General features: G+C 39.4%; 1 protein-coding gene across 1 annotated transcript in view; it reads left to right on the forward strand.

The window, feature by feature from the left end:
• LOC117411711 (integrin beta-5-like) overlaps positions 1-13,282 on the forward strand; it is a 31,593-nt gene extending 18,311 nt beyond the window's left edge. The window contains exons 11-15 of the mRNA XM_034019409.3: positions 6,608-6,830; positions 8,981-9,081; positions 10,142-10,261; positions 11,167-11,333; positions 12,133-13,282. Of these exons, the coding sequence (XP_033875300.3) occupies positions 6,608-6,830; positions 8,981-9,081; positions 10,142-10,261; positions 11,167-11,333; positions 12,133-12,228 (707 nt within the window). The 3' untranslated portion in view covers positions 12,229-13,282. The remainder of the gene's footprint in view (positions 1-6,607; positions 6,831-8,980; positions 9,082-10,141; positions 10,262-11,166; positions 11,334-12,132) is intronic.
• Positions 13,283-13,485: the final 203 nt, after the last annotated feature.

The following is a 13,485-nucleotide window of genomic DNA, read 5'->3' on the forward strand; positions in this document are numbered from 1 at the left end:
TACTGTGCATCGCTAATGGCTGAGCAGAGCAGCGACTTGCTAATGCCATAGACGTGAAATAAATAAAATGCTTGTTTACCCTTATTACTGCATTGCGTGGGTGACGCTGTGCAGAACCTTGCATCCATTTGCATTGTTTTAGTGATGGCGTGGGGGGTATTGTGCTGAATGCAGCGGATAACATTGGTCACATGGTCTGGTCGTGAACTTTATCTTAATGCTGGTAGTGATCGTCTTCATTTCATATGTAACTTAAGATTGACCCATTTACTTTACTGATTTGAGACCCATGTTGCTGCTTATGTTGTGTGTTTTTTTTATATATATATAAATGGAACATATCCATGAGGAAGCCAAAGAAGTATTTGAAACAACCCAAATAAATACATTTTCTGGGGCAAGCAAAACATCCCATGCAAGACGAGAAAATATGAGGAAACCAGCATTACTAATAATTGTTTAATATATTTTTTTGTGTTTCAAATGTTTTTTTTTAGTAACGCTGTATGTTGGCTCAATATTAACATAACAGTATGTATTCATTTTTCAAACCTGATTTGTCATAATAAATAGAAGACACCATTTTAGTTATGTTAAAAACTGGAACTAAAAATGAATCTGCTGACAACTAGAGCATGTATTGGTGAAGCAGAGGCCCTGCAGGCTCATGATAACAAAACCTAGCGACCTTCAAGGAATCTAGGAGCTCTGGGCAATTTTACGCAACACAGCAGTTTATATTTATATACAGTATATACACAGTGCAATGGAATGTGGGGTTGGCGAGTGGGTTAGCATATGGAAGTCATTTGTTAGGTATGCACAGAAATGAGAAGCCTTTTCATTAGGGTATATTACAGCAACAGAAAACATGTTGAATGTCAGCTTCGCAGCTGGGTGCATGGCTCTTCCAAAGCATTTTAAGGTCAGGCATTGGAACAGTGTGGCTGTTACAGCTTTCATCATTTCTGCAATTTTAGCCACGGGCATGGGTGGCGCTTGCATTTCTCTCTCATTTTGCATTATTTCACAGAGATGTTTTTTATTCAGGGAAACTGGTTCAATCAAAACAAATAAACATTAGAAAATCCACATGCATGCAACTGGTCTGTGACTTTGCTGTTTTAGCAGTTTGAATAAAACGTTTTTTTTTTTTCTAACAGAGATTAAGCTTCTGGCTTCCCTTGAAAGAAAATGTTGCCAGTTCAACTGAAAACTCAGTTGTTTTTTTTCCTGGCAAAAAAGTTAGTTCTGAGCATTTTCAAAACAATAATTAAGTGGAAGGCTGTTTCATAAAGTACTCTAGTTGTACTACAGCATCAGTAATTGGTGTGTAAAAGTTTTAATATTTGCATCCATTGATGAGTGACTTTGTGGTTTGGGTTACCAGTGCATAGCCAACTGCAATGCTAAATAAAATCGCTGTAGACAGACATCAAATGTTGGCTTTTATTTTATCTGGAAAGGCACAAAGTTAACTATCAAGTGATGCAAAAAGATCAGCTGGTTTCTATCCACCCCTCCAGACTTCAAACTGTTTTTGTAGCAACTTCAAAACTAAAGAAGTTTAACCACTGGCTCAACTCAAAGGGGAGCTCTGTATTGTGCGTCTTAATCCCTGCTGCCCTGCTCTCCTGCTCAGGCACAGATCCAAATTGAAGATGTGGGATTAGCAATTGCTTTTAAGGGGGAGGAGAGAGGTGCTTTCTCTTTCGTATCCCGCCAGATTAACAGAAGCTTCTGGCAGGCGTTGATTTCAGGGAGCTAGCTCGTATCCTAAACCTGTGTCTGTGCAAAAATAATTCTAGGAGAGATTTTACTTATTAAACTCTCTTTATTTTAGCTGTAAATCTTACAAAATCTCCAGCTAATCTAGGATTGAGAATACGTTCTTCATTGGCATGTCATTAAAAATAAATGTTAAATGGAATGAGGGTCTGTTTGTGCTTTCTGAACGTTGCCTTGTATTGTAGCCATCGAAGGGGAGAGGTCCACATTCTTCTGAATTTCAGTATAGAGAAAGGAGTTTTACTTGCAGTGCCTTTTTCAGTGTGTTTAAATTTGTGTACCCTTCTGGTCACCAGTTCAGTCCTGGGCACACAGGAAGTGTTTGAAAGATATGAGGCAAACCTCGAGGTGTTTTGAGGTTTTAGTCAGGAGGAGCCATTGGCTGCTCACTTTTACACGGTTATGGAATAATGCACTTTGCGATATTAACATTACATTCTGTGCTTCTCTTGGTCAAATTTTGTTATGAGTTTAGTTCAGTTAAAAGTGACTGTTCGCCAGTGATTATGTGAGTCAGTCAGCTTCTGGAACGTGAAGACCATTCATTTATTGGCTTCAGATTTGACACACCCCTGTATTCTGTGAACCTGGGAAAGCTTCTCCAAATTACGTAACTACAACGGCACACATGTGATTGTAAGGTGATTGTGCATGTTGACATGCAGTGTTTGGAAAGTTGTAATTTTTGTAACCTTCATCCTTTTTGAAATATTTGCTTGCTGTCCATGAACTTCCTATAAATCAATCTGCAGTCTTTATATTTTCTCTTTTAACACACAACTTTCTATCCTGCTAGTGACTAATGTCCTTGGTAACCTCAATCTGACATGTGTCCAGTTCTGCATCTCACAGTTACCTTGATGGCACGGCCAAACACTGCTGTTCCAGTCTGATGCCCTTACAAGCAGCAGCAGCCAGCTTTTGACCTTGATGTTGTTTTTTTTTTTTTCTTGGCTTCCTCTGTATGGGCTAAACATTTTAACTCCTGGTTGCTGTATTTATTTGAAACAGATATGCATCGAAACAGTATGCTTGTTAGGGGATGTTTACGTGGGGAGGTGTGGTGATTTTTTATGCATCTTCGCGGTGTTAGAAATAGCAGAACGACAGTGGCTGTGCGTGCACACAGAGTCTGCAGGATAACAGGCTGTGCTAGAAGACAAGCTCTAACAAGGCATTTCCTCTCTCCTTTGACAGCAATACTTTACTGATGCAAGGATATGCTGGCAATGGGGGAGGGATGCAGGAAGAGGGCCAGCAGAGTTCAACCCAAATCCTGCAGAACTGTCAGCTGGTGGACGTTAAAAGGATTATATATTCTGTATGTTTGCTTTCCATGCACCCATACAAGATATAGGGTTACTTTTGCAGTAGCCTGAAGACTTGGCTGAGCCCATGTCTTCTGCCTTGTGATACTGCAGGTAGATTAATGTGCTTTTCAGATCCTACCCTGCAATTTTAGTGGCTAGGCACCATTAGTCATATATTTGACAGCATTGCATGCTTACTCTTTGGAAGACGTGATTTAAAAATTGCAGACTGTCCAAATTGCAGAAATAGTTGAGCACGGAAACATTTGGTTTATTTCCGGGTGTTTCTGAAATTCTTGCTGGCTGTACGTTTCTTGGTCTCAAGTCTCTGTTTCTCTTGCTCTTGGATTCGTCTTGCATCCTTACAGATTTTAACACTCTACAGTCAGAATGGCATGCCATTAAAAAACTAAACCTGTTTATACAAGCATGTGTTGAAGTCTGGCCCTGTCAACTATGCACTTCCGATGTAGATATTGCAATATATAGTCCCTTACTTGAATTCATGTATTCAATTGAATGATTCCTGTAGACCGAAGCCCCTCTTCACATCCAGGGAGCAGGCTCTGTATGGTGTGGGCAGCACATTGCTAATACTCCTGAACCCTGCTCAGGAGTGTCCTATGAACACTCACTCATTCATTCATTCATTCATTCATTCAGTCCTGGTGTATCTGAATAAAGATTGTTCAGTATAAACATGGACTAAAGTAAAAGGTCAGAGTTCAAAATGAAATGTCTGCTTTCTACATCTGACAATGAGCAAGGCTATTAAGGGGGAAACAAAAAACAGAGCAAAAAGCGTCTCGTCAGATTGTCAAATCTGTTCATTTGTGTTATGATTTCACAATAATGCTTTTTTTGTCTTGTTTCCTTTGCATATACTCTAGAATAGCTAACTGCCACGTTTTGGTTCAATTCTTTTCTTTTTTCTTTGTTTTATTTTGTTTGTTTGTGCTTCAGTTCTGCGAGTCCCATCAGGGTATTGAAATATTTCATGTTTACAGCTGGCTGTCCTGATGGAGTTCAGAGACCAGATGGATATACGACTACATGCTTTGGCTGACTTCCTTATTTTGCTTGATTTTGACCTTAAACTGCACAGGGGAAAAAACCAACGCAAGCCAAACCAAGTTTTTTTTGGCCTTTTGTCAGCATTCTGTATGAAGAAGACGAAGAAGAAGACGAAGAAGACGAAGAAGACGAAGAAGAAGACGAAGAAGAAGACGAAGACGAAGACGAAGAAGAAGACGAAGAAGAAGACGAAGAAGACGAAGAAGAAGGAGAAGAAAATAAAGAAATGAATAAATAAATGCAGCATTCATAGTAACTGTAGCAAAACACTGTTTCCCAAAAAACAGACCCAAATGCTGACATGTAGATTGTACAATCAAAAACAGCCTAATAATATGTTGCAGAGAATGTAAAGTTAATATCTCAAAGCATCTCGGTGCATTTTTCCATGACCGTGTTGCTATTCTTACTGAACTTCCCGGCTAGAATCAACCTAAAAACCATCACAGCTTGTGATATTACAAGTTGATACTGGTGTCAGTGTGTACTGTCTTTATGTAGCCTTGCCTAAGGGTTCGCATGAGTCCTATAAAAAGAACTCTGGAAGATCCATTTTTAGCTTTTTATGCTGTGTGAAAAAGGATATGTGTTGTTGATTCTGCATGCTATAAAGCACATCCAGGATAGGTGTTGTGTGCATACAGAAGAGAAGCTGTGTAGCTCCTGTCCCACGTGGCGTTCATCATTGTTTCATTTTGACATGAAGAGCAAGATTTCCGCCACCCTTCTGTGTCTGAGTGTGAACACATGACATAGTACAGAGTCATAGTGTGCACGCTGAAGTTCATCTGCTATGTCGAATTACTTTCTAAACAGTGTGAAGACTGCACAGCAGGAGTTTAAGACATTGAGATTTTCACTGGGATTCGGTTTCCTTATCTCCTGTGTTGGTGTGTCTCCTTGCATTAGGACTTATTGGATTTGATGTGTGAAGGCTTTTCTAATCTGACTCATCCTGTTAAACAGGTGCCACCCTCAAGGACTGACAGCTATGAACTGCAATCCGTGAACGGTCTGACACTGAAGACTTCATTCAGCTGACCAAAAGCATACGTGGGTTTAACTTTTCCACCTCCCAGAGACTGCTGCAACAATAAGAGACTTCCAAAGAATAAGCTGCTGTGTACTGTTACATAAAGGCAAAAAGTCAACAGGAAGCTGTCTGTGCATACGGATATATGTAGCTGTCTGTGTATACGGATATAGTGTGTGTAATAAGTCATCAAGATCATGTTTTATAGTAGTAATTAAATAACCACTGCTTTTTAACATAGTTTTCTACAATTGAATTCAGTATGGACACACACAAGTACATGCATCAGTGTAGCTCAGGTAAGACACAGCAAAGAATGCGGAACACTCATTCAATGAAATAGGAAAGGCATGTGGGCTTTTATAGTTAGGAAGTTTAATTCTTTGTAGTCCTGTATTGTTATTTCTAATGGTTCTGTTGGTATTGATTATCTAGTGATTCAGTTTCTAGTGATACCGCGTTTGTAGCATATGAGTCCTAGAATTGTGTTGAGCAGCTTTTCCAGCAGACTGCTCTTGTCTGGTTCCTCTGAGTGCTGGCAGCTGTTGGAGCTCGGGATATTCCACAGACTGCTGCTTTGTCTGTCGGGCCTGTTGGCTGAGTTATGCATGATGGCGGTGGTTGATTTTGTGGTATATCTATGCATTGTTGTGGTATGCATTGTCTCACTATTTATTTCAAGTTTTGTAACATATAACTCGTTTTAAAGCAAAACTTTTTACTTGAGAAAATGCATAGTGAAGATAGTCCATTGTATGTCCATGTAAAGATTATTTTAGGATGTTGCATGGTCTGTAAGCCTGACATTTTTTCTAAAGAAATCCAACCACTTGAGATATAATGTTCTGGCTTGAAAATATACTACTGCCTATATGTACTGTAACATAGTGTGAATGTTTTAATGCTGCTAAATACAAGTGGGTTATGACTTAGAAGGGAGGCTCTGATTACGCTGAAGTATAAATGCAGATGTTGTTTAAGTAAAAGCTTAATTTGTGGATGTCACTGAATTCCAGGGGCTCAATGTATACATTGGAGCTTTGTACAGTATTATCCAAAGAACAACGCTGCTTTGGAGACTCGTATGCAGTTTATAACAAGACAACACTTTCCATTTTAAAAGATTGATATCTACTTTGGAATGGTAAACATCAGCTTCAAGGTGATATAATAATAAGGAAAGAGGACTTCCCTCAGTGAGAAACGTTTATAATGTCAGCAGCATTCAAATGTATTTGTTTAGTTGAATATTCTTTCCAAATGTGTGACATTAAAACGCAATGTTCTTGTGAATTGTTCAGCGTCTTGCTAGGATCGTTCCCAATGGGCAGACAATGGTCTGGTTTGAGAATGGATCTCTGTACAGACCAGCCTTTATGCACAGTCTCTGATTGATCTGCAGGTCATGGGGAATGCCACTGTGGAGAATGCAAGTGTCACGCCGGCTATATCGGAGACAGCTGTATCTGCTCGACAGAAACAGATACGTGTCTTTCCAATGATGGTCAGATCTGCAGCGGCCGGGGGAACTGTGTCTGCGGGGAATGCCAGTGCAGCGAGCCGGGAGCTTTCGGGGACACCTGCGAAAAATGCCCCACCTGCCCTGACGCCTGTGGCACAAAGAGGTACCTTTTTATTTTTTAATTGCTGCTCTACCAGACTTCATCTAGAATTCGTTTATAAGAGGAAAATACTTTTGTTAATGTACAATCAGAGTTAATAGCGCTTGCATGTCATCATACTTAATCCAGTTGTTTTTTTTTTGTTTTTTTAAACAAATCTGCAGCAACCCCCACCCAGAGCTTAGGTTCTGATGGTCTCCCACAATTCTTCATTGAGGAGACTCCCCTTAGTGTTTGGAATCCTGAACAAAGGCTACCAGTGCCATAATGAGAATACTGGATATAGAGAGCTTATGTCTTCAGTACAGTTTGTCATTCCAGCTCAAGTGGGCCAAATTCGGGGAAGGTTTTTCCTCCTTATGATTAGGCGGATGATACATAAAACACATGTGATGGAGAGAAGAGCTCCATGCACATGCAAGGGGTCTGGTGGTAAAAATACCTCTCCAAGGGGGATGACCTAGACAAATAGAGTTTGTATTTGTGTGCAACCCCTCTTTGGGAAGACTCAAATATACATGAATAAATAATACCTCGTACCCAAAGCAACTCTAATGCAGGTTTTAAACCTGATTAAGATCAATCAGAGTGTTACACCACAGTCTTCACAAAGTCTTTGTAAAGAGGTGATCAGCCTTAATACTTCACAGCTGGTTTCCGGGGATATCCCAGTCAGAGAAAGCCAAGTATGAAAATGATCTGCAGGCAACTGATGTTTTCAAATTTTAAAGTGATACAGCTGCTGTCAGCACTTGGTCCTGAGCAGCGTATGTTACCCTCCTGCTTACAACTTAACTAGCAGTGAACTGGACACCAGTGATACAATATTAGATCAGACCTGAAAAAAATTCAAGGGTTTTCTTGGTTGTTGATTGAGGATGGCTGTAACCAATCTAAACAAAACATGTACAGAACTACGGATGCTGTTTTATTAAAAATGGCATACCGGTATACTGTTTCAAGCTGACAAATACTGTTGAGTGACTCCGTTTGATCTCAAACAGAGAAGGAGCTCTCTTGCTACAAGTGTTATGACTTGAGCAGTAAAATGTGTAACTCTATCAATAAAGTCTACCAGTGCCTTACACTGGTACCAGCACAGCTGCTCTACAAGATCTTATTCTGGAGTGAATTCTGATCTCTGGGTAAAGTTGAACAAGGGCTGAAGTGTCTTGGAAAAGATTTATGCATTTTATGAGCCGTGTAAAGACGTTGGTGTTACTACGGAAGGGGGGTGGGGGTTCGCTTTGATTCTCCACCAACTACATTACAGTTATGGTAACACGCTTCTAAATATTCTGAGAACTTTTAGAACTGGTTCTTGTTCTGTAAATTATATCACAACGTATGAGGGGGAAAAATGTATGGAAATATGTATGTTGTCAAGCGTGTGAGATATGTGGATAACTGTGCTGTGAGCCATCCAGCAGACAGATGTGAATTGTGAATGACATTGTGTGATGCGGTTAAAGACACACCCAGCAGTGCAGACAAATATTTGCTGTCTGTGTCAGACTTGGCTAGAAACGAAGGCCGCCACTGGAACTTGTCCGGGAGGTCAGGGACCAACAACAAAATATTATTTTAGTATATTAGTAATATTATCATGTCTGGTGTTCACAAGGACAGCCCACATTCTGTAGAGCTATTAGATAGTGATTTATTTACCAAACCATTTTTTTTTTCTATTTCAGTAAGCAAAGGCAGAATTGTTCCACTGTTTAACACAAAACAAAGAGCAGAACTCATTTTTATCTGGAGACTTAATTTTCATGCATAACTAGGGATTAATGTGCTTTTATGATTCAATCTTCCTGCATGCAAACAAAGACTGTATTGATAATATTTTGGTACGGCAAAAGAGAAAAAAATAAATAAAAATTTGATCTGCCAACTGGTTTGTTTTCAGATTTTTTTTTATTTATTTATTTTTTTTATGCTCTTTGAATGTGGGCTGCTAAACACTAATTTGCCAATCTTGGCAAACAAGTAATAAAATTGCAAGCAACCATAGCAGCTGCCAATAAACAACATGTTTGCTCATGTGAAAACCCAGCTGTCTGTTCACGCAGCATAGCGCTGGTAGTGTATGTAATAAGCGCAGCCCCTCGCATCTCTTGGGTGTAAACGTGAAGATGTGTCTCTCTTGTCAGGGACTGCATTGAGTGCAGGTTATTTAACTCAGGAAGGCTTGCCGACAACCAGACCTGTCACAGACTCTGCACGGATGAGATCATCACAGTGGACACACTCAGTAAGTATAGTACTCCTTGGTGTCATCTAGAGGGAGGACGGGTTCGCTTTAAACTACATTGGCGTTCTCCAAATACTGGTATTTCAAATAAAAGCAATTCATAATAATTACATTGACTGGACCCCTTTCAACGACACTTTATAAAAATCAGTCGGTGTTTAAACTACATAGGCTTGTGAACATTTACAACTTCAGATTTGATATGGTTCTGATGATGCTGCTTCACCTGGGTCTACTGGCTTTCTCACCAGGAGGCCTGAGTTCAAATCTAACTGTGAACACCAGCACACAGTTTATCAGTCTGTGCTTGAGAGGCCCAAGGATATGTGGGAGTATCTCTGACTGTCGCCAGTGGCAATGCTGCTGCCACTAAATTTAAAAAACAGAAAAACTAAAAGAAGAAAACTCCACAGAATCTGAAGTAACTTCTCTTGAATTCATTGTGAAGGTCAAAGATGAGTAGTATTTAAATAGTATAGTACTTGTCATAATTTATCTCTATCATTGTCATTTGAAATTGCTATTCTGTTCTGTTTGCTGCCCATCCCTTGTTCACATTCAGCAAGATGTGATGCTCTGTTTGGATGTACAGTAGTGGGAGCAGTGAAATAATCCATCATTGTGCTGTGGGAGCCATCGTGCCAAAGTAACTGCGCACTCTGCCTTTGTTGTGCTGTTTCAGCCCCTGCATTCTCTGGCCTTGAGGTTGCGTAATGAGTGACTTGTTTTGGTGTCTGAGAGTCTGTATTTAACTATTGGACCTGAATAATAATAGGGGGGGGGGGGGATTCTTATTTCCTGGTCCAATCAGAGCACTAGGAAAGTTAACAAGAAGAGAAGTTAAAAATATATCACAATATATCAATGTGTACAGATGAGGGAAGTGATTATTTCAGGAGTGATGTCACTAGAAGATATTTCAGGTTAAATAATGCAATGTGAAGGGTTGAGACGCTCCGGGCACGATCCTGTGTGTGTGTTTACAATAATGTGAGGTCACTTCCTGCTTGCTGTTTTTGTTACTGGGGGCTTGAAGTGTTTTGGTTTCTTTTTCTTCCAGATACAGATGACCAGAATGCAGTTCTGTGCCTGTATAAAACTGAGAACGATTGTGTGATGAAGTTTACGTACTCGGAACACACCAGCGGCCAGTCGGTCCTCGCTGCACTCAAAGAGCCTGGTCAGTGTCTGTAAATATGTGAAATGTACGGTGGCTCATTGAGGACATGGAGAGGGAAAAAAAAGATTAGAAGAGAATGTATCTTGTGATCTCAACATAGTGGTTTGAAATAATTTGATGCGCTCCCCTTCATAATAAAATAAATGTAAGTTATGGGTATATTAATTGTATGTATAAGTGCATGGCTAGTGTAGCTATTATTTAAAGATGTTTAATACGACCACAAACTAATTCCAGATGTTTTTAAACCAGTCATAACTTAACATAGAAAACTGAAAATAACTTGCCTTTAACAGATTTATTTAAATAAGACATTTTAAACACATAAAACTGTCTAAGAAATATCCACATTGCCAAGTGATACTACTCTATGCTTTTTCTTCATTGACTGAGCTAGTTAAGCAGTATTATCTTAGATAGTAGTATAGCTTTAATAATTAATACCATAGATCTACATCACTATCAACAATAACAATGTGAAGATTTATAAAAATGCTTGATATTTACACAACATGTGTACATTGGGTCCAAACATCTGAACTGACACTTATCCAGTCTAACTAAGACACTTCTGTCAAAGAGAATATTATGTTCTGCCCTGTGGCACTCAAATGCTGGTGTTAACCCAGATTCTGATTTGCTTTCCTTACAGCCAAAACCTGAATGTAGACTATGCCCTCATTGTGATTTCCTTTTTACAGTCCAGCACTGGTGACTCACAATGGCACAATGTTTGTTTTTATATCCGACCCTTAAATTAACCGTTTCTGGTAAACCACCACCCCGCCCTTCTGTCTGCCTCATGACTGCTGACAGTTGTCATGACACGGGGATTGCGTGGCTGCAACGCTCAGGCCTGGGGACCGGGATGTGCAGTCATGGCACGTGTGTGTTTGTGTTTGCAGAGTGCGGCACTCCTCCGGACGCGCTCACGGTGCTCCTTGCTGTCGTCGGCAGCATCCTGCTGGTGGGCATCGTGCTGCTAGCGATTTGGAAGCTCATCATCACTGTCCACGACAGACGGGAATTTGCCAGGTTCCAGAGTGCCCGTTCCAGGGCCAGATACGAGATGGTACGAGTGGAGAAAGAAACAGCAAACACACTGCCAGCTTTCTTTTATTAATGAAAAACTAGTGGCAAACTACTCTGACACACACTGCTCCTGTTTGCTACATGCTTTTTATATCATTACAATTGTCTTTCAGTTAGACTCTGTACTGATACAAAGGGCATGTATCAGCATTTACTAACAAGTAATATAGTTGCTGTTTTTTTTAAACATACAGTTACTGTATTACTGTAATATTTGGTATATAAGTCAACACTCTAGGTGTTCGTTTTAGTTTTTTATCTTTGAAATCAGGAGAGTGAAGGGAGGGTCAGACAGATATATGTGGGTATAGTTTTATGTGTGACTGAGGCTTATGAAATATAAAACGGTAACTTCTTAAACATTATACATGCAATTACTGACAGCTGAATAAGAAGACTGTTAGTATTACATTGTAAACATATCTACATTAGCTTTCAATAGAAGTGTGGTACTTTCCTGTAATATAAAGCCCAGGAATTATGCAGTTTGTGCACTAAATTTTACGGCAGAGATCTGTCATGCACTGTTCTCCGTGACTGCAGTGGGGATCATCACAATGTGTTGAGCTCTTGTCTGAAATGGTCTGAAAGTCATTCATATGGATTCATATTTTTCTGTGTTGCTTTATATTAATACCCCTACTTGTGCATTTGATTACAAGCAAAATACATTTGTGTAACCCAGTTGTTTTAACAGCAGCTAATGAAGTAGAACTCAAACTCTCTTGTGGTCTATTGACATTCTCCCTGTAATGCTTTCCGTTTCTTTTCTGTTTTAGGCATCCAATCCCCTGTACAAGCAGCCTACCTCTAACCATGCTGTGGAGACTGTGTTTAACATGCGGAACAAGTCATACAATGGCACGGTCCACTGATCTGCTGAAGGAAGAAATCAAGATGTACCACAGTGAGGACCAGAGTGGTGCAGACAGTGACCCAGATGCAATATTGACTGGAAGATATATTCATCTGTGAAGAGAATAAACTAGCAAAACTACAGTCTTTTGATGTCTAAGGAGTTAGAACATGATGGCATATTGAAAATGTCCAGTGGTGCACGTTGTACAGTTGAGGATGCAAAGCCAAACTGACCAACTTGCTTTTTTTATTAATCTGGAGAGGAACATATTTAACCCTTTATTTGCTGTGCCATATTATAGAATTCTGGTGTAGTCTGGGATACAAAAAGGGGGTTGCAGGAGTTTCCGCATGCTTTTGGAAAGGGGGTGGGGGTGGAACAAAGGCTTGTTGGAAGTATTTTGTATACATTTTAGCTGTTTATTGGACTTGAAAGGAATGACATGCATAATTCTCTTGTTGCAGTAACTTTCCCATTCTGCTGCGTAAACTATGTTAAATGACTTGTAAACATTATTAGCAATGATACAGATTTTGCTACAAACAGCAGGATGTTGTTTATATACATTATACAGTATATTTTAACTTTGTGAATGCATTCCTATGCAACAGCAACGAGACTATGCATTGTTCTATAATAGCAAAGAATTGTATACCTATTTTTATGCATTGATAACCCTAATATTTTATAGAATTATATAAAAAAAAAAAAAGTGCTGATTACATCAGCGTTTCGGTACTAATGTAAAGTATGTTTGTTCGTTTATGTTTTGCACACAAGAAATATTGGCTAATTGCCATGTATAATTGGCATTGGTTTTACATTGCAATTGGCGTATGATTACCTCTGCACTATGATGTTGCCTTATTTCAATCTGGTAATTGTCTTGCCATGTCATTTTTGTAACTCTGTGAGTGCAAAAGAAATCTAGGCAACCAGTGTACTCTGAAGGTGAAGGCTGGCGTTTCCTGATTGTTTTAGTTAAAGATGTTAGTGGTTTAGTTTCTTAGACTAAATCTTCCCCCTATTCCCCTCACTACCCAAGATAATAAAATGCAGTACATAGCAGATATATGGAGTATTGAGTCACTGTTAAGTAAAATTTGGAATGACCTGGTATCTACAATGCCACATTGGTATCCCATTACAAATGTACAATCAGAAACACATGACACTTCTGATTTCAAAAACCCATTACATTCCTAGAGATACATCATTGGAACATATATAGGTCATTTTATAACTTCAGATATAACTCCACTTTTCAATGCTG

Source organism: Acipenser ruthenus, chromosome 10 (genome assembly GCF_902713425.1).
Source record: "Acipenser ruthenus chromosome 10, fAciRut3.2 maternal haplotype, whole genome shotgun sequence".
Taxonomy (NCBI): Eukaryota; Metazoa; Chordata; class Actinopteri; order Acipenseriformes; family Acipenseridae; genus Acipenser; species Acipenser ruthenus.